This window comes from Falco cherrug, chromosome 7 (genome assembly GCF_023634085.1).
Source record: "Falco cherrug isolate bFalChe1 chromosome 7, bFalChe1.pri, whole genome shotgun sequence".
Classification (NCBI taxonomy): domain Eukaryota; kingdom Metazoa; phylum Chordata; class Aves; order Falconiformes; family Falconidae; genus Falco; species Falco cherrug.
This window is the reverse complement of record NC_073703.1, coordinates 12,262,710-12,283,512: the sequence shown is the minus strand read 5'-3', so window position 1 is coordinate 12,283,512 and position 20,803 is coordinate 12,262,710. Positions and strand designations below refer to the sequence as shown.

Sequence of the window (20,803 nt, the reverse complement as noted above, 5' to 3'; positions counted from 1 at the left end):
AAGCACCTTGATAAATTAGGAGTTGCATGGATGCTTGGGATGCTGAGTGCTTGGGTTGGGCCAGCTCCATGTCACCCACAGCACCAAAACCGGCCAAATCCTCCTCAGGATTTTGGGCATCTCTAATGCAAGGATTCACCCGGTGCCAGCTGGATGAGTCTTGCACAGACAAAAAAAAAAAATTATTCCTGCACAGACAAAACAGGGGTTCTTACATCTCTTCTAACACATCAGTGCAAGCACAGCCCCAGCCCGCCCCTGTGATCAATAACACCTCCTGCACCCTTCTCGCATCTCCACTGAGATATTGTCTAAAATCAGATTACTGAGATGCGATGGAGGCAGTGCTGCTGATGTCGGGCTGAGGGCAGCAGGGTCAGCCCACTCAGGCTAGCAGAGGGGGACTGGTGAATCTGGGGGGGGGGGGGGGGGGGGGGGGGGGAAGTCTGCCCCGTGTCCATCCCATACTCACCCTGCCCCTCCAAGGGACTTGTCACTGCCAGCGTGGGCAGGCAGGGGACTGACTGTGCCACCACAGGGCCACGCTGCTCTTTCCAGCAGCACCTGGTGCTTGCTATCACCAGGCCAAGGAGGGGTGTAAAAGGGCTTTCTGACATTACCCGGAACCAGGAATGGGTTTTTTCACATATACAATCAACTTAAATTGTGCATAAAGTAAACTGCAGAGCAATGCCCTCCAGAGTGTATTCACATGTCTAATATTAGATATCTTGCTGGCAGCTCTGAATCGTCCCTGGAGGTTTCTCTACCTGTCTATATTTACTACATACGGATCCTGAGCTCCTAAACTCAGGTACTCTGAATCACACCATAACCAAAGGCAGCTTAAAATAGACAGTGTGAATTGCTCCCTCCCTACTGTGACTCCATCCTGCAGCATCTGGGAGGAAAGAGAAATAATCTTGGTATTAGGTATGGGCCAAAGCTACAGAATTTGGATCAGGATTCAGGCCAGGCAGGCGCAGATTTTGGTCTAGGGGCTTATCCTTGTTCTGTATTTGCTGATGGAACACCTGCCCCTGTGCTTACAACTTGTTTTTCTGATAGATCAACAGTCCCAGGGATCATCTATCCCTAAATAAAATACAGCACACAAGCAGTGTGTAAACAGCTCTCCAGCTGCAGGAAAGAACTGACATACATCTAAAGTCACAACAAAGCCTTCGCCTCCCACACGCTCTTTCCCCACTACTTTTTTTAAACCACCCAGAAACAAACAGCAAGTGCAGCACATCCCAGAGAGCCGGAGGAATGAGCATCTGATGCTTTCCTAGCTGCTGTGTCATCATGTAGGGAGGCTGCTTCTGAGGAAACCAAATTACCCTACATAAAGAGCATTCACTAACAGAATCTCCTTTCCCTTAGAGGACCAGCAAGATCACATTATTTCCTGAATGACTTTTTTTTTTATTTATTTAAACTTTTTTTTTTTAAAACTTTTTTTTTTTTTTTTAGATCTATACTTGACAGAAGAGTAATACCGTCTGGGTATTTGCTTTCTTTAACCATGGCAGGTAATTTCTGTTATAGCTTGAGAATTCCTTTGAACCTGCTATTTGCATTTGGGATAAAGCATCAAATGGACATTTCCCATGGGACACAGACTGCTTGCTGTCCAGTAGAGTCAACTATAATTCTTAAGTACATCAGCAAGAGGGAAGCAAAAGGTCTCCCCATGCTGAATGCATTGCATTAACAGCAAGTTTCCACTAGTGTTGAAAAATTGTGCCCTTAATACAATGCTCAGTACCCACCAGCCCTGCAGAGTGAGGAACACTCTGAACTGTATAGAAAGCTTGCGGGAAAAAAAACCTCCATTAGTACCCATTATGCTGTGATTTATGTTATGGGCTTAAAATAACAAAATTAAACAGTTCTATTTAAGCTGCAGTCTAAAAAAAGGCACAAAGACTTTGTGAAAAAAAAAATTATAACTGTTCAGATTACATTTCCAAGAACTTTAACAGAGCGTTGCTTTGATTTGCCAGCTTTACTTGCTGGCAGGAGTGAAACTGAGACAATTTCACTGTCTGCGGAGGTAAAGAATACCCTTTTGGCAAGGCAAGTTTGCCAGCTTTATCCAAATATTATTCAACAGAAGCAACTAAAACCTCTTGTGATTGCTTTAAAACATAATCTTTTTGGTCTGCAGCACATTGCACTTATCTAAGTACTCAGTGATGATAGTGGGTCTTAGGGCAAGACCAAATACAAAGAGCACTTTTTAATCTGAACATAGAAATGAACTCTGTTCATGGCTACACAGTCTGCTTTCAATCAAATGGTTATGAAATACATAAATACTATAAAAAAAATACAATACATTCAAAGTTTTCTACATTGTAGAGAGCTTTAAGACTTTTCCTAGCTCCCCAGTGTAATGCATATAGAACATTCCCTTCTATACAGTGCTACCTCCATGTACCCATACCTCTGTTAAATGCAACATAGCTCAGACAACCTTCCTCTTTTGCCTGGATTCTCATCAGTCTCTGGTTCTGTAAAACATAGTTTCTTTAGGAAAAAAAAATTGCACTTTTAAAAATGCATAAAAATTGAACCAAGTTCCCACTAACTCCACCTCACAGTCTGTTATTTAAAATAATACTTTTTTTAAAAAAAAAAAAAAGTGTCTCTAGTTGTTTTGTGTTTTGCCTACATTTACAGCATTCTCCATCAGGTTATCCTCAGAACATTCTTCCTTAGCAAATCCCTTACAGTTTTGCCACCAGACGTTTGAAACACAGCATGAGCTATCTGATATACACGCGGCCGGGAGTCACGGGTCTCCGCAGGTTCAGGATTTCATTGTACAAATGGGAACTACAATGACCAGAATAACCGTACAAGCTGCTGCTGCTATCAGGGCAGCTATCTTGCAAACCTTTGCTCTTCTGAACTCGGCTTCTTTGCGTTTTAATAAGGAATCATAGCCAGGAGTATAAATGTCTTCCATCCAGTACTCTAAGTTGTTTGGGTTTAAAGATTCTTGAGTCTAAAAATTAAAAGGAAACAGTTGTTAATTGTCTGGGATCTGTCATTAAGAAAATAAATAAAGCAAGCAGATATGCCTGAAGGCCTCCCAACTGCATCTGGCTCTGCTGTCAGGATAAATTGCCACTTCTCACATCCTTTCAACTCTTGGTCCCAGTTCCATAAGGCTAACAAAAGTGGCAACAAAATACAACAAAAATTAAACTCCTGCAATAGTATAATTCTGTTGCAAAATCCCTCACATACCTCTGATTTGCTGGAAACTTCGTCATCTTGGATGGCATTTAAATAAAACCTCTTTAATCTGCTAGAGAGCAGAGATGACAGCAACTAACGGTCTGTTACTGCTTTTTAAATTATTAAAGCCCAGCTGATGGGAAGGGTTCTTACCACACACTCCTCATGCACTACATCTTATAAATCTAACCCTAATTTTGCTGCCATAACTTGCTTGCAGGGTGCGACTGCCCAGCTCCGGCCCCCAGCACCCAGCCCCTCTGGACGGGTGATCTGCAGACCCCCACCAGAAGGGCAATGCCTGGGGGCAGCGGCCCTGGCCCTTCACGCCAGCGGGAATGCACAGCCACAGGCAGCAGGTGCTGAGCACCCCGCACAGGCAGGTTGCAAGCGGATGTCCATGAAATCACCCAGGACAGAACGATCCTCAGATCTGGGCTCTCCTTCCAGCTCCATCTTCTGAAAGTCATCTGAATGCATGAGACTGTCTCAGTTTTAGGGGCAAGAGGAGAAAGGGAACTGGACACCTGGTTTAATATTTGCTACCACACATTATTCTGGACCATCTCCACAGATGAGACCATTTAACCCCAATGGCACAATCTGTATTTCCACAGGAGGAAACACTCTGCTTGTTGCCAAAGTCTGAGTGTCTCCAGGTTGCAGGTGATTTCAAAAAACATGCTTAAGAAATGGACAACTTTGCCCTCATTTCACACAGGTGAGCAAAACAAAACAAAAAAACTTAAAAGGAATGTGAATTGGTCACAGAATGAAAGCCAACCACCTGAATGTTTTTGTTTTGGGGCTTTTTTTATCTTTTAGTTTTTTCTTCCTAAGATTTTGAAACCTCTTCAAGCTCTGCATCTCCACTTTGCTTGTTTTCTTCCCTTCATCCTTTCTATTAGGAAAATGGGGGGAAATAAAAAACTAGGCATTATATTGCACTTACCAGCAGAAAGGAATCAAGTAAAAAGAACATTCTGAAAAATGACAGCTTTTTCTCAAAGCTGCCTCCTGTGTCTGGGGCTCCAAAAGACCATTTATTTAAAAAAAAAAAAAAAAAAAAGAAAAAGAAAAAAAAATCCACATACAATGTTCCAGTAAGTATACTCTAACACACACCATTTCTGTGCTCCTAACGGACCTGATCCAAAGCTTGTTGGACTCCGCACAAAGAAACTCCAGCTGACTTGAGAGGGATTTGGGTAAGCCTTTAATTGGCTAATTCAGATTTTGTGACCATGAGCTACTGGCTGAAACCTTGCTTTGCCTGAAAGCAGCATTTGCTTCACGTACAGAACTACTACAGGGAGTGATATTATAGCTACGCCAGAAACAAACAAGTAAAATTAAGCAATGGTTTTATCATTGTTTAACAGACAGCTCTACAATAGCACTAGTATGCTGAAACAGTCTGAGATTGTACCGTTCGGGGTCTGAATGACCTGTCCCAGCTTTCTAAAAACAATCAGCAACATCGTCTCCAGAAGCATCAGAAAATGGCCTGACAATGCTTCATCCCAGTGGATCATCATACACAGAGCAAAGCAGTGACACCTCACACAGACCCCACACCTGGGACAAACTTTGGCCTGACTGGCTTTGCAGTTTCTCTTTTTGAAGAAAAAACCAGCAGACTTGTCAAGTTCCAGGAGAAATTTTCAATACATAAAGGTAGAAAAACCCCAAAGATAGCCATGCTATGCTTCAAGGAAATTACACTTTTGGACCTCTCTGCCTTGGTATTGACCTTTTAACTACTTCAGAAGGAAGATACATTATTAAAAAGGCCCATTACTGTTAATCAGCTTCCTTTCCCGTTTCGTTGCCATATGTAGGAATGTTCATTAAAGCGTAATGTATTTACTTTCAGTTCTAATAAACTTAATCACTGGGAAAAAAAACCCACTCATCAGTCTGTGTCTATTTTTTAAGTGTGTCAGTAAGCTCTATTATAAAGTCTAGACATGGGCTTTGTGGAGTAGCTGCAATTCTGGCAGTCCTTTTGGAGGCAGAGAATCAAACCAGTAAAGTTTTATCACCTTTATCCTAAAGATAAATGATGGCAATAAGCCGATTTCTCTGGTTTGCTCACAGTCGCACAGAGCTGCTTACGGGGAACGAAACAGCCCTATGAGGAGCAGATGGAGAACACTTCTCCCAGGGGAGCTTTGCTCCCAAATATCACCTCCGTTGCTGCCTCTGCGCAGCAGGTAAGGGATGCTTTGTGACTGCCTGCTGCAGAGGAACCCCTTTCAGCCTTTTCCTACTCTGGCACAGAGTCTGCAATGCCAGCGTTAGGAATTCAGTAAGCCCTTTAACGCTGATGTGAAGCAGCAGGTCTCGGGCTCCTGCACACCACCTTCCCTGGCAGACAAGCTCTGGAGACAAGCAGACTGTTGGCTGGGGTAGGGTTGCACTAAGCAGACCGCTGGTCACAGAGCCAGGCTAGTGCCATGCTGATGTGCCCCGAGCTGTAGGCCAGTGTACCCCAACCGCTGCCGAGCCTGTAGCGAGCTGAGACAGCTTGCTGTGCTCTGGGGCACGCATACACATGCAAGGAGCCCAAAACACCCGTGGGCAGCACCAGTCCCCCCACTGATTCAGCATGCTGCTGGATAAGTGCATGTAAATGATACACAGAGATCTGCACATCAGTGTGGATTTCATTATGTGGTGCGTTTTGGGTTTCATGACCAAATACTGCAACATTTGTTTGGTCTTTACACGTTTTGGATGTCACTCTTCATGCTTCCTCTTTAAACCTGTACTCAGACATCTTCCTTCCCAGAAGATGTCCTGTGTTTATCAGGCTAGACATGCATCCAACATGGCACAGAGTATCCAACATGGGCACTCAGTCCCGGGTCCAGGCAGCCCATTATATATCAGGATTGTGATTTCAAATACACTACAGTTTGGGAAAATTTAAATCAAATTTTGAATTTGTCTCCCAGCAACTTCCTCTGCTCTGCTTGTTGCAGAAGAACCTGCTCCCTTCCAAGCTGGACTAAAATGCAAACGAGACATGCCCATTAGCTGATCTGCTCTTCACATGATGTTGGTTTCCAACAGCCACTTCAAAGCTGCAACAGTGATGTGTTTCAAAAACAGTCATGGTATTGAATGCCATCTACAAGTATTTTATGTCTCATGTTCCTAACAACATGGAAAAAGACCTAACAAATTCTCCGTGAATAATTCAGGCAGAACAAGGATAGAAGAGAAAGCAGCAATGCCAGCTCCTGCACCATTCTGCCTTGCTGCAGTTTGGGACTGGTTCAACTCTGCATCCCTTTATCCCTCAACTCTTCTTTAGAGCTACCAACACCATGAAAGCTTAGCAGACATCTCTCCATTGCAGAATAAGCTGGGAGCACCAACCTGTCAAGGATCACCATTCAGCAATTAAACATCCACATTCTTCTTTGTCCCTGGCCAGGATGGATAGGGATCAGCAAGATTAGAGGCTCAACGCTGCATAGCTCCTTCCTGAGCTATCCAAATCCCTTCTTAAACACATATTCTAGCAACATCCATTTGCAATCAAGCCATTCACATTAAACAAATGGGACTCACTTGTAGATCCAATGCTGCAATCTTGCCTTTATCCCCTGAATTCCTTGTATATTCCTCTATGGTCCATGATGGCTGGGCGCGTTTCACTTCAGCCAGCTCTGTCAACCTCATGTCTGTGTAGAGCGGGTTGCTTTTCATGTGTGACTTGAGTGATGCGGGGTAGGGATGAGGACTAAAGACTTGCTCAATCAAGAAAGCATCTTTTGGTTGTTTAGAGAGTCTATGTGGCTGTGGGATTTCATATTGCCTGTCTGCCTGCAATAGGGTTCAAAAGAATTTGAGAGAAGAAACAGGACTATGAGGGGGTTAAACACAAAGGACAGAGATATTCCTTTCAGAATCACCATTTTATTAAAAAAGTACCACCTAGGACAAAAGTTTTGGATGGCCTTAATCCATTTGCCCACCTCCTCACAACCAGACCAAAGAGGTATTTTACAGCTCATGTTCACTATAATATGAACACAAAGCTGATGCAGCAGAAGAAATTTAGGTTTTGTACTGTTTACAGATTATAAAACAATCCTGAAAACGGCCCTGGCATCCAGAGAAGTCTAGCTGATCTGATCTGGAAAAGCTGAGACATCCATGCACACTTCTAGTTTTCTGTTTCCAGATCAATCTTAACATGAAGAAGTCTTGAGGAAAGCCCCCATGCAGCACGCCCTTGACACCATACCATCCATGGTACCCATCCAGTGCCAGCCATGGTCTGCTGCAGGAGTGAGGACTTGCAAAGTCACCATTTCATCCTGGGCAGTTCAGTTTACAGAAAAGCCAAGGTTTGGGCTTACTAAGGGTAACCTTCTTCCTCTTCTGCAACCTACTAACAACCCACGGTTTATAGTTCCGTGTTTACCCAGCTACACTTATTTCCACCAAACTTCTTCCTCTCCTTTCTCAACCCTTCTCTGCCCTCATTCCCCATCATAAGGACAGCATGCCCATCATGTGGTCCTGATTGACAAGAGAGCTGAAGGACCCCCAACCCTCTCCACTGTCCGTGAAACAGAAACAACTGCCCACACCATGCACAGTTTCAACTGAGCAACAACCAGAGCCCAGCACAAGGATGGCCACAGTAGCTATGGGGTCTGTGAAGACAGTGGTGGGCAGCTGTTAGGAGGGATGGGCAGTTTTTCTGACCAACCGAAACAAGCCCACAGCTATGCTGCATTTCCACAATGGGAGGCTTAAGACTCATTTAAATGACCGTGAAAGTCAGATATAGAGAACATTACTACAGTTAAGAGTCTCACGGTACACGTACAAGGACTCTTTTCTTGAGGGATTTGAATCCATGAATCTATTTGGTTGGTTTTTAAATATGCACATACTTCTCTGATAAAAGCCGTCACAATGCAGTTTCAAAGTACCCCTTCTAAAACAACCACTAGAGAATTTCAATTTTCCCCACAACCTTTTCACCAAGTTAATTACCCAGCCCCCTTACATAGCCACTGATGATGAAGAATACCATCACCTTCCAAAGACGTCACTCACATTACCCCCCCACCCCCTTTTCAAAAGAGCAAAGCTTTTAGAGAACAATGTGACCATATTACAGCTACCAAGCCAGAACATACAGGTACAAAATCGCTCAATTATGATAACAATAAAGACAAGCATAATACGGCAGGGCAAAATGTTGTCATACCCTGAGGCTTGTGATGACTATGGAAGACATTCATAACTAGATTATTTTTAAGTGCTTATTATGTGAGTTAAAGTTGAAATTACCTCTTTAGATTTCCTGTGCCAGTCCTTATTTTCTCCTCCATCTCTCTCTTTCATCTCCTCTTCTGTAATGCCAACTTGGTTGGTGTAAGTAATAGCTCTCCAGTCTCGGGGAGAGTTTGAAATACTTGCTATTTTGGATTCAGTTGCACTGTTTTCCTCTGTTAATGATCTCGATGACCTCCTCGTAAACAAACTTTTTTTTAAGGCTTTTACCCGAAGACTCTCACTATTACTTCCACTGGCATCCGAACAGCACCATTCTGGATTATTCTCCAGTTTGCCTCCATGAGGAGTATTGTGGCACTGAAATATCTGTGGGGAGTTACTCTCATCTGATGCAGCCTCACTCGTCAACGAATTGAGATCTATTTGTACACTGACCTTCTCTGGCTGTTGAATTTTTTGATCCAACTTGCTTAATTTTCCCAGGACTTGGGAGATTTCTTCTCGGACGCCTGAGAGAGATTCCAGTTTCTTTTCTATTTCACCAATCCTCAAAACTAATTTGCAGACACTCGTTTTTAGTTCATCATCTGTGTTGCTGATATCTGCCCGGACCACTTTATCCAATTTGTTACAGGCATTCCCGTTGGAGATTTTAGTCAAATTGTGCTCAGGTGAGCTCTCACAGTCTGATTTATGCACCTGAGACAAGGAACCAGTGCTGTTGTAGCACGAAGACTGCATCACTCCTGTGGACCCACTGATACTCATGTCATCCAAAAACCGAAAAATGTCACTGATGTCATCACTCACAATTTCGGAGTCATCATCTGACTGCTTGAGAGAGTGCCGCTCACCATACTTGGCCTGGCCCGCCGCACACAAATCCTTGCACTTCTTGTGGTCCAGACCTTGCTGCTCTGTTTGTGTCCCAACACTCGTGGTCCTGTCGATGCTTAAGATCTGAACAGAAGTACAATTGATACTTTTATCCTTAAACTTTTTGACTGGCTCGTGTTTCTCCACATCTAGAATGGAAGGGATTTCCTTGGGTTTATGCCCATTTGGTTTCACAGCATAGTTTGCTTGCATAATTGGTTGCTGCTCCTTCGTGTTCAGGTAGGACTGATGCCTGTCAGCTGAAGGGAAGCTTGGAGATGGATTGTTTGAACTCTGGTATCGTGGCTTCTCTTCAGACTGCTTCCTATTAAAAAATGACCGTTCAAAGTCAGGTACCTCCTCAGTATTTAAACTCCAGCTTTTAGCTGGCCAGGCAGTTTGCTTGGCTGGCTTTCCAGTCCACTTTTTGGTGTCCTGGGGCCCGAGAATGGTAGTTGGGCCAAAATACGTTGAAGCTTGAAGATCATCTAAACTTTCATGCTTCACTCGTCTTTTGTCTGGTATAGGAGAATAAACTGGATTCAAGTACTGGCTGCTGTATGGCATTTCAAAGCTGTGGTTGAAGAAAGCCTGCTTAGAGCTTTCTTTCCTGTTCTGAGGCTCTCTGTGTCCATCTTCTGACTTTTTGTTAGACGGTATTAAGTTGGGAGATATTGTAATCAGATTATGAAAATCTTCTTTGAATATATTTCTTTTCTGGACACATGACTGCATCACGAACGGCTCCTCATTCGAAATGAAAGTTTCTTTTATTCCTGCACTTATAGGCAAGGAGTCCTGGTCTGAAATAGATTCATTTTCAATGTTCATGGGGAAGTACGTACTCTGCATCTCACATGGTGGAGACGTGGCGATGGAGTAGGATGCCAACGCCTGCAGCCTGTCCAGAGAAGCAGCCCGACCCTTCATCTCCTTATTAACCCCCAGTAAAAAGTTGGGTTCTGATGAGGGGACAAACTGCTGGCAGTCTTTGCAGTCCATCTTTCTGCATTTTGAAGACCTTCTAACTGGAAAGCCCCGATTGAATTCCTGGTCATTCAGCTCGCAGTTGGGCACGCAGTCTGCCAAATTGCAGATTTCCGTGTCAGATCTACAGGACTCAAAGGATTCTTTCTTCTTCACTTTCTGCCTTGCAACTGGAAGTTTCTCCTTGGCCACTCCCCCATTCATTTGTATGAGGTTGAATATTGTTACTATATCTGCTGCAACCATGATTTTCTTTGATTGCTGATTGTTTACAGTGCATCTCATTTTGTCTTTGAACAAAGTTGCTGGGAAATTAGGATCCAGGCAAGCAGTGTAAAACAGCACACTTCTGAGCTTCGCCAACTGGGATAAATCAAACCTTGCACATAGGGACTTGCAGAGGTCCTGGTAAGAAACAGTATTCTGCTTTGTGTCCAGCTCCTCCAAGATCTTCACCAGGAAGAGCGAGGAATCCTGGTTGGACTCCATGCCTCTAAGCGTATTTTGTGGTTTAGTCTGGGAACTGCGTTCCACTTCTACAGCAACACACAACAGCAAACAAAAAAAGATTCTAAGTCACCCACAGATAATATCCAGAACCTTGTAATTCAGCCACAGATGGGACCTGACTCCCTAGCCATGCATTCGAGGGCTTGCCTGTACAACCCATCATTGTATTTCTGGACTCCAGGCGGTAATCCTAGCATCGATGAAATCAATACTTAAATGGAATCAGGATTTCATCCAAGGAGGCTCATTTATGTCAGTGTCTACTAAAGTGAGCAAGTGAATAAACAGCAGAAGCTTTGGAGGGGCTGCACTGATGGCAGATATACAGTCCCAGCCTGCTTGCTACAGGGCTTTTACAGAATTTCTTACCAACAGGCAAGAGGTTGAAAGTACACACACGTCAAATTGTTTGATAATAATTCTAGGCCTAGACTAACCAGAGATGATCTAGCACACCATGACAACCCCAGCTGTTTTCATATCTGACTGCAAATGGCTCTCAGGAAGATTCTTCTGACAATAAACTTCTGACATGCTTTCAGAAGTTATTTGAGCACATAAGTACCATCTTGCTTATTTTAAAACATTATTTTCTCCTCTGCTCTACCATGACACTTTTTCCAGAAATATCTTTTCTTAAGTTTATGATTCAGTAATGAAAAAGCTGCCTGATCCCATGCGAAAAATCTGTGAGTCCCATTTCAGCTATAAAGTGCAACATTTAGAAAAGAACAGAAAGAGTTAAAAAATTTCCCACTGAACCTTGAAACCAATCCAGCAGATGCTAGAGGGCTAGCTGCCAATCAGGGTAGCTTTGAAGACTGAGAAATATCAAGGACAGAGAACATCCTCTTCAGGGATGCGCTCCCAGAGAAACCCAGGGAGCGCAGCTCCATTCACCAGCCCAAAATGATAGGGCAGAGGTGGAGAGCAAAGGCTGCACATTTATGTGGATAACAAGAATAGCTCGGACAAGCACAGCTAATGCTAGCAAACATCTTGGGAAGGATATAAACCCCTGCACTTCCAGAGCTGAAACCAACCTCTAGGTATTACGGATTAGGAAAGGATGTTGATGGGGGGCAATTTATTTTTCATCTGCCTACTGTGAATATCCTTGTTGGTGTCTCTGTTGTCGGCTACTAGGAGAGACACAGCATGGGATGATGCAGCCTGCCAATTCCTATGTTTGCTCACTTTGTCTTTGTTATTCTTACTGATAGGAATGACAAAAATATTTTCCCTTCCCCAAAAAGGTATGGTATCTTCCCCATTCACTGCCACCCTTAGATAACCCCTGGAACTAGTCTCTCCATCTTCATCAAATGCAGAATATCCACCCAAATGGCGAAGCACAAGAGTCAGGCTTCCAAGGTTTCTTATGACTCATTTAAAACATCACCTCCCAGCCAAAAACCCAGGACTTCTGAGCACCGCTGCAAGAATACAGGGCTCCTGTTCCCCTGCTTGTAGCCTTTCACCTTGCCCTGATATCACACGCTGGTGATCACTATCTGTGTCAGAAGCCAGCGTACATCAGCTTTCATAGGAAATGCCACAGCAGCATCTTCAGGAGGTGAAAAAACCACTGGGTTGCCCATAAGAATATGAAACAAACCTCCATGCGGACTTGGCTGTTTATTTAAGTAGCATCTTTCCACTGCGTATGATCAGAAGTTGAGCAGCAGCAATGTGAATGTATGTCTGTGATTGTAAACACAACTCTCAGAAACCAAAGGCTACAGGGATTTTTCAACACCTTCGCTGTATGCATGTTTGCTTTTAAAGCTCCTCTATTGTGCATAGCAGCACAACTCTCCTGCAAACTGACAAAAGAGAAAAAATGTTATATATTGCTCAGTGCTTGGCTCCAGAAAGTAGTACTAAAAGCCGGAGGAGGATGCTTGTATCCCTTTTTATCAACAGTGTGTGCCCAGAGGAACAGCCTTTTTAACAGCCTGCCTTTGTATTGCTCTGACTTGTCAACGTTACACAATGAAGCTCCCAAGCTAGGTCCAAACTGTCCTGCCTGCCACCAAACCCACCAAGCACTCCCAGAGTAAACTTCGTATGTGGGGCTCAGAGGCTTTCCCAGATGCCAGGGGACTGGCACTGCAAGTCAATTTTTTACATGTTATAAATCTGCCATTTGGGGCCTGAGTGGAAATCTGTCTTTTTGTTGCCTCCAGGCTGAATATCAGCAAAAGCAACTATCTTCTCCCATCTGTAACTCCGCAGCTCCCTGCAAAACCCTCACCTGGACATGCATCTTCACAGCCTGATATACACTCTGTGCTGTCCGCACCCGCCTGCCAGCACCCTGCTTTCTCCCCGCTCACACTCCTGCTAAAATATGCAAGTAGTCAGTTTGCAATATCATATTTCTTAAAACTGTCAACCCATTTTGTTCCCTACCTTTCTGCCTTTACTCTCTCATCCCAATGAGGATATCCTAGGTACAGTTTCTTGAACTTTTTTGTTTTGTACCAAGCCATTCTTAGCATACCCTTCCCATCAGAGGTTTTAACTTCAATTCAGGTTGCTAAGCCCTCTGGATCTTGTAAAACTTGGGTGCAGCCTGATTTTCAAAGGTGCTGAGTGCTGACAAGTTCAGTGGAAGCCCTGCATACCCCAAAATCTTGCATTGCTTTTATGTAGCACGGACAAGGAGCCTTGGTCTGGGGACTCCAATCCATACCCAAGCAGTAAGGCAGTGGCACTGAAGCACAGATCCCAAGCAGAGGAGCCCTGCTAGACCTGCTTTAGCTCAGCGTTGGACCCTGTGCTCCCAGACCCCAGCCTGGGAGGTGGCAGTCAGCTGTACAGCAGTGAGAGGACAGGGAGGTGACAGAGGCTTTAAAACAAGGGTGACCCGGAGAGAGCTGAGCCTGCTGACGTGGGAATTCGGCCAATTTGCTCAACTGAGGCTCACCTGCGGGAGGTGGGAATTGAAAAGGCAGGTTGCAAAATCATAGGTAGACCTTGAGCTAAGAGTTAGAAAATTTTCCTCTTCACTCCTTGGCTGTTGACAAACAGCTTTCGGGTGTGAGTGCACTTTAGGTGTGAAAGGTACCTGCCTGGACATGGAAATGCGTGCTCCCTTGTGCCCGCGCATCAGAAACATTGCTAGTGGAGCATGTGACAGATTCAGGCTGTGAAGAATAAGCTGTACTACCCCATAAGGATAATATATAAGGGCCTCGAAATCTTGTTGCCTGGGTCAAGGATGTAAAAACCCGGTGCCAAGGTTTTTAGTGGCACATTAAGCTCCTCTGTCTCTTGTCAAGCCTCCTAACAGCCTGCGACAGAGACAGGTACCTCTTGGCAAGTCACCCTGGGAGCTGCCACATCCCAGGTGCCAAGCACTTGGCCACGCACCATCTCAGTTGTTATGTCCACATTCATTCATTATCTCTCAAAGCAGGACCAGAATAGACCTGGACATGGCACATAAATGCAAGGCTCCGAAATAAGCACACGAAGGCCTTTTAAAGAGGGTACAGGGTCATGAATCAGACAAAAGCAGCAAAGCAAGTGAAAGCACCCACAGCAAGAGCAACAGCACGGGGTCTCCTCGGATGGCCTCAATTCCACCAACGTCCTCATGCCTTACCTTCACTACCAGCAGCCATATGCACCCTTCAAATCACCCCCAAAATTACTTTGGTCCCCAGAGACATGGAGCTAATCAGACACAGGGACAGGATCTAGCTTATTTATCTTCAGCAAGACAGCCTCTGACCAAAGGAGCCACTTAACATTTCATCTTCAATGATTTTGTTATATTAACACTGGGAGGGTCGCTTTGAGTCAGCCTCCTAAGATTCAACATTGGCTGCTCTAATAGCACAATTCCACCCCAGCATGGACTTGTACAGCATCATATTGCACGGCTATCGATGGGGTCTGACTCCCTTTGCACGCAGATGAGCTCCAGGCTTACCACAAATCAATGCCGTCTTTCCCTGCACCAAGAGCAACAAACTGAGCTCTCATCTTACCATTAACCCACTGTCTCAGCCTCTGGAGGAGAAGACCAAGAATATTAAGACTGCAACCTCCATCCCTAATGGTGCTTTCTGCTGCACAAAGGGAATATACTGTTCTATTTTCTGGTGTCTTCAGGAATCAAGCCTCCGTGAGACCTGTGGTCCTCCAGACCTGGGGAACCTGCGCACTCTTTCATGCAGCTCGCTTCCCCGCAGAAATGCCAGAACGCGCTTTCCCTCCTCACCACCTCCCAAATCAGTGCTGGGGAAGGGGGGCCCCTCACCTCCTGACTACCCTAAAAATTCACATTCACAGGAATTCATTAAATTAGCACCGCTCCTCAGTTGCCCTGGCTGCTTTCCCCCTAGGCACCTTCAGCCCAAACCCTGCCCCACTCACTGCACAGGCTAAGGGCAGCATACACTGGGGCAGATAAATCCCAGCACAGGATTCAAGAGAAAGTCCCACCACTCGAGATCCCTGAGCAGCTGCTGGGTGGCAAGGTGCCTGCGTGAGCCTGAATCATGGCCACTGGCAGACAGACCACGTTATCTTCCTCCGTTATTTCCTCCTTCATTTCCTTCCCTGTTCTTTGTGTCTCTGACATTTGCTCTCCCCCTTTCCCAATATCCACAGCAGGTGCAGCTAATACACAGATGCAGTTGCTGGAGTCATTATTTCCCCTCTCCCTTTGATTTACCAGCCGAGAGGGAAACAGCATCCTTGTTTTGCTTCCCCCCATGGTGACTAACGGGCCACCCTATAATACCATTACGTTGCGACAGACAGAGCGAGTGATCCTTGCATAAATTCCCCCAGAAAGAGCCAGCTACTTGAGCGCCGGAGAACATTAATATAAAGTCTGTGATATGCTGGTTTACTATTAACTTGAGCTCATAAATCTTTCAGCCTGTCTTCCCAACGCCAGATACTATAAAACAAGGCAGGCAATGCATGCCTCACATGGAACATGTAACACATCGAGATGGAATTTAGTTTTTGTTTTCTCCCCACACTCACAAATCCATTTCTCTGTCAAAACATTAAGAAATTTCCGACGAACGAATGAGCACCTTGAGCCTTGTCTGGCTCCCGCCGCGCACACACATGGGAGCTGGCACTCGGGCAAACAACACCCGTTTCCGCACACCTTAATCCTCCTCCTCCCCCTGCCTTCTGCCACTCATTAAAAAGAAAACTAAAAAGCGCACTTTGGAGCCCTGCCTGTACAATGGCAATCGCTTCTCTCCACCTTTCATTGAAGAGAAAAGTCCTCCTGAACATCCCAACATGGGCAGTCTCCTTCAGACTGTTCCCTCGGCTGTGTGGCAGCGGGGTGGGCTCTGGTCCCTGGGGCAGGTAGCAGATGTGTGTTGGCTCCCTGCCTCGCTGGGGTGATTTTTATTCACGGACAAACGCCTGCAGCCAGGGAGCTCACACGGCTTGTGCTCCTGCTTTCACCAGCGGCGCGCTGCCGTTCTGCCCAGGAGCAACGCATGCTTCGCACCCTCCCGGGCATCCCACCGCTAACCTCATCCACAGTTCACTGGGGGGACTGGTGGGGACGGCACTGGAAGAAGTTACTATTTTATGGCTCTCAGCTTGTGCGAGCAAGCCATGGAAAACTACGCTTTACAAACCCAGCTCTTTAACAGAGGCAGGCTCTGCTGTAAAGGGACCCTGCACAACACTTCAGCACACACAAGCATCCCACCCCCCAAGAACTGAGCAGTTTTTAAAGGCTCCCAGTGCATAAATTAACTGTGAACTTGTGGATAAAGGCAGCGTACCCTCACAGCCGTGTCAGGGCTCAAGTCAAACAAGGTTTGCCATTGATTTTTCTTGCACAATAACATTAGGCTATTTGTGTTGCTCAGTTACGCAATCCAGGTTAAGATATCTATATGATCTGGGAAAGTGCAAACAATCATTCTAAAACTGCAATAAATTACTTGAATTATTACTGCATCATACGTTCATGGTTATTCTTTGCCAACTATTGGCCCATATAAACACACACAAATTCCGTCCTTTCAATGCATTATTAGAGTGCATCCAAGTCACATTTTTCCCCAAGAAATTCTGCATAAGGAGACACCATTGCAAACACTGACAAACCAACACAAAAAGGTCTAATCGAGTTAAACCCGAGTGATTTATTCCATCAATGGGCAACCTGGATTTCTCCACAGCAAACCTCTAACAACCCCACTGCCACCGGACCTCGCTCCGGTGGGTCTGGATTCTCCGGTCCCCATCCCTCCAGGCCTCCTGCTTGGGGTTTAGGGGTCCCGGGGCCCAGGCCAGGAGTCACCCACTTGGTCCCCTCCAGCTGTGCGGGACTGAAGCGGAGCCGCCAAAGTCGCAGATAGAGTTTCAAGATTTTTGAGTCCCCCCCTTTCCCGGGGAGCCTGACAACGAGGTGGGACCCCGGGGCACCCGGCAGGGACCACAGGGGCTGGGGGTGGGGGGCTCTCTTACCTCCACTTACCCCACCTGCCCTAACCCGGCGGGGGGGAAGCCTGTGCTGGAGCCCCCTCCCCGGCAGCCCCGGGAGATGGGGGGCGGGGGGCGCTCCTCCTGGGCGCCCCTTTCAGCCCCCCCAGCCCTTCGCACATCCGTGCCCCGCTCCCCGCACCTGGGGCTCACCTGGGGGCTCCGCCTGCCTCTGGCCCGGGGAGCGCGGCCGTCACGGCCGGCTCTGCCGCTGCACCAGCCGCTTCCCAGCCCGGAGGAAGAGGAGGAGGAAGAGCCCGAGCCTGAAGCCCCAGCAGGATGCCATAGCGCCGGGCTGCGCTGACAAAGGCGGCAGCAGGTTGGCATGGGAGGAGGGAGAGAGGGGAGGGGAGGGGGGAGGGGGCTGCACAGGCCGAGCCTCCCTGCGCCGCCCCCCCCCCCCGCGCCCGCCGCTGCGGGAGGGGCTGCCCCGGCCGGCCCCGGGCGCTGCGGCAGCGGGCGGGCTGCGCTGCCCGCAGGGACGGTGCGCGGCGGGGGGCGGCGGATCCGCGCTCCGGCCGCTGGGAATTAACCATTCTCATTATCTGTGTTATTAGTGCCTGGCCAGCTGGGGGGGGGGGCGGCTCGGCGCGGGGTCCCGGGGGCCCCAGGAGCCCCCCCGGCGCTGCCAGCCCCGCTGGTGTGTGTGTGTGTCCCGCTCCCCAAATCCGGGCAGAGGGTGCCAGCACGCCGCAGCCTGCTGCAAAGGCGTGATTGAGGGGAGGGGGCATGCCTCTGCCCACCTGGGGACATGGCACCCCGGTGCCACCCTGTGTGCCCACCGGCCCCCGGGTGGGTGCAAAGCCGGTGATGCACCGACCTGACCCCCGCAGGCCAGCGGTACCCTACCCCCCGCCCCGAGACCTGCGGGTCACGGTGTTCGCAGGGATGGGGACCGGTGGGGTGGGTGGCCAGCGCAAGATGCTGCGTGGGGTGCCCAGTATGGGGGTCCCCAGCCCGGGCTTGCTGCGATGGACATGCAGCGCCAAGGCACACTCGCTGCCAGTCCTGCCAGGCAAGAGCTTACCTTCTGTCAGAGCACTGCTGCTTTCCTCGTTGATGGTCGGCTTACCATGCCACCCAGGAAACATTGCAGAGAGTTTTTAATAGAGGTGTTTGTTGCTGGGGGAATAAAGCAGTCAGATGTCAAAGGCTTGACTTTTCCTCTCATTAGTACTGTTTGGGAAGTGGACTATCAGCTTGTCTTTCCTAGATGAACCAATTCGAAGGGCTGTATGCACAAACACGTCATGGCCATCAGACCTCTGTGGACAAGCTGGCATAAAACTATGGGTTTACTTACTCTGACAGCCTTGGGAACAGACGTCTCTGCTTTCCAGGAAAAAAACAAGGAATTGGGAGGGGGATTTTGTCTGCAGCCCACTGATGTGCAAGTTCTTCCACTGACTTTGAGGAATATTGTATGGGATTCAGTGTATATATAGTATCTGTAAAGACAACACGCATAGCAGCTAAAGAGGAAAAGGTAAACATACAGCTTTGCAAAGGGAAGAAAAATGTGTTTATACTACATTTATTCTTACCACTACTTAACGTCATTGAAAGAGGCAGTGTCCTTGGGCCCCATTTGCCATGCTTTTCTTAGGTTGTTTTATGCTATAACCAACCATTTACTTGCAGATTGCATGGCTGGATGATTTCAGCCCTATACCGCTTCCTATAGAACATGCCTTCAGGTCATCAGAATAAGCAGAAAATCTCTCCATACCCTTCAGAACTGCAAACACCACAGAATAAGTAGGAAACATTTCTTACGGCTAGTCCAGGTCTAGCTGACCTTATTGTTTTCCTCCAGGTTCCAAGTTTTCCAGAGTTGGCTCCCATAGCAAAAGCCGGTCCAGCTAGAAATTAAGCAGCATAATAAAAATAATAATGAGATCAGTAATGCATTCCCTGCTTATGGAAGAGGATGCCTGATTAATGATTCCCTGGTTGACAAGAAGTCCCCAACCACATAATCCTGAACTCCTCCTGGGAGGAAAAGGGACCATGTGGCTGAACTGGTCGTGTACCAGCCAGTGCTCCCTTGGCACGCAGTCCTAGTGTGTGCTCACTGGCCCAGGCTGTAGCTGTGACATGAAACTGCCTGCTATAAAAGCCTGGTGAGATTTTCCAGTGACTTAAAAGCTCAAGGTTTCAGCGGAAGGGTTGCTCTTCAGCGCACATCCTTTGCTCCCCTGTTGCATGCGGCATATTTTGCGCAGAGTGTTGTTCCCTCGGCTCCAGACCTCTCAGATCTAGGGCAACTGGGAGAAGGCATGCCCCAAAGCCAGGTTGCAGCCAGAGGAAAGTTTGGTGACTTTGCCTTCCTGGCTTCCCCCTCCACACATGGAAATTACATTTAATTGATGGCAAGGGTTTCATTAGCTTTATGAGGGCTGTGACTAGTAGCATATAATTAGGAATCACCTGCAAAAATTGATTTGAAACAGTTAAACATGGTGCAGATTCATAAACACAAGACATTGATTTTACAAAAAGACACTGGGTGGTGTGTCCCAGGCTGAAGTCGATGCTCAAGGGGCAGGGGGTGAAATAGTGCCTGTGGGCACCAGGGCTGACCCCCCTTGGGGTCAGGGAAAACATCTCTGAGCAGCTTGGGGTGTTGCAGGTCTGCAGTGGCCCCCCCTCTTCCCGTGCTTTCCCATCTGGACTCTAACTCTCCCCCGTACACCTGACCAGGTTTGAAAGCAGCTTCAGTGGGAATTTCATCCGAGGGGAGAGCAACAGAGCAGCTCTCCCTGTCCCCGTTCTCCATCTAATTTTAGTACCATCATCTCTTATTTCCCCACCTTTCCTTGATGTCTCTGCTTTGTTCTCTGCTCTTCTTTTCCCTTTCATCTCCTCTTTCCTTCAGTGGCTGGCACATTTACCTTGTCTGGCTCCCTCATAGCCTCCATCTTCCCCTCAGGCCCCCCATCTTCTCTCCCCTTCAACAACACCTTCCAAGTAGGTGACCCACTGGATGCAGGAGATGTCTCCTCAAGACAGGGGTGTCCAGGGCTGTGCACACCTGCATTTCCCAGCTTGCCTGGCATCACAGTGCTGCAGAAACAGTGCCCAGCTCCTCACAGGGGCTACAGTCTCTTTCCTATGTAGCATAACCCTAATATAAAGATATTTCAACCCAATTTGCTTGCCAGGGCCAGAGCATGTTCCTCACTCATACATGATGATTCCCAGCTACAAAAAAAATGAACACGTTGCCACTGTCTTGTCCACTCTCACAGCAGCAGGAGTGTTCTTTGCACGCAGGGCTGGAAACCCTGAAGCTGATGGATGCTGAAAGAGAAGCTCACATTGAGGGCAAGGTCTAGGAAAGAAAATCTGACTTCCATCACTGCAACACTCACTAGCTATTTCTCTGGAACTTTGGAGCTCCCTCCCCATGTTGGTAACTTCC

At 47.0% G+C, this 20,803-nt stretch overlaps 1 protein-coding gene across 1 annotated transcript; it reads right to left on the bottom strand.

The window, feature by feature from the left end:
- Positions 1–421: 421 nt before the first annotated feature.
- Positions 422–17,690, bottom strand: MINAR1 (membrane integral NOTCH2 associated receptor 1). Its single transcript, XM_005436609.3, has 4 exons — positions 17,533–17,690; positions 8,575–10,919; positions 6,835–7,089; positions 422–3,016 (listed from the first exon to the last, which is right to left on the bottom strand). Exons 2-4 carry the CDS (start codon positions 10,870–10,872, stop codon positions 2,819–2,821), a joined length of 2,751 nt encoding a protein of 916 aa, XP_005436666.1. The 5' UTR covers positions 10,873–10,919; positions 17,533–17,690; the 3' UTR covers positions 422–2,818.
- Between the last annotated feature and the right edge of the window lie 3,113 nt (positions 17,691–20,803).

Bases quoted from the DNA above. Each gene is read 5' to 3' on its own strand.
- MINAR1 (XM_005436609.3), bottom strand. From the start codon at position 10,872: ATGGAGTCCAACCAGGATTCCTCGCTCTTCCTGGTGAAGATCTTGGAG. The intron at 7,090-8,574 runs GTAATTTCAACT...ACCCTATTGCAG, and splicing joins GGCACAGGAAATCTAAAGAG to GCAGACAGGCAATATGAAAT. The intron at 3,017-6,834 runs GTGAGTCCCATT...TTTAATTTTTAG, and splicing joins TTGCAGCATTGGATCTACAA to ACTCAAGAATCTTTAAACCC.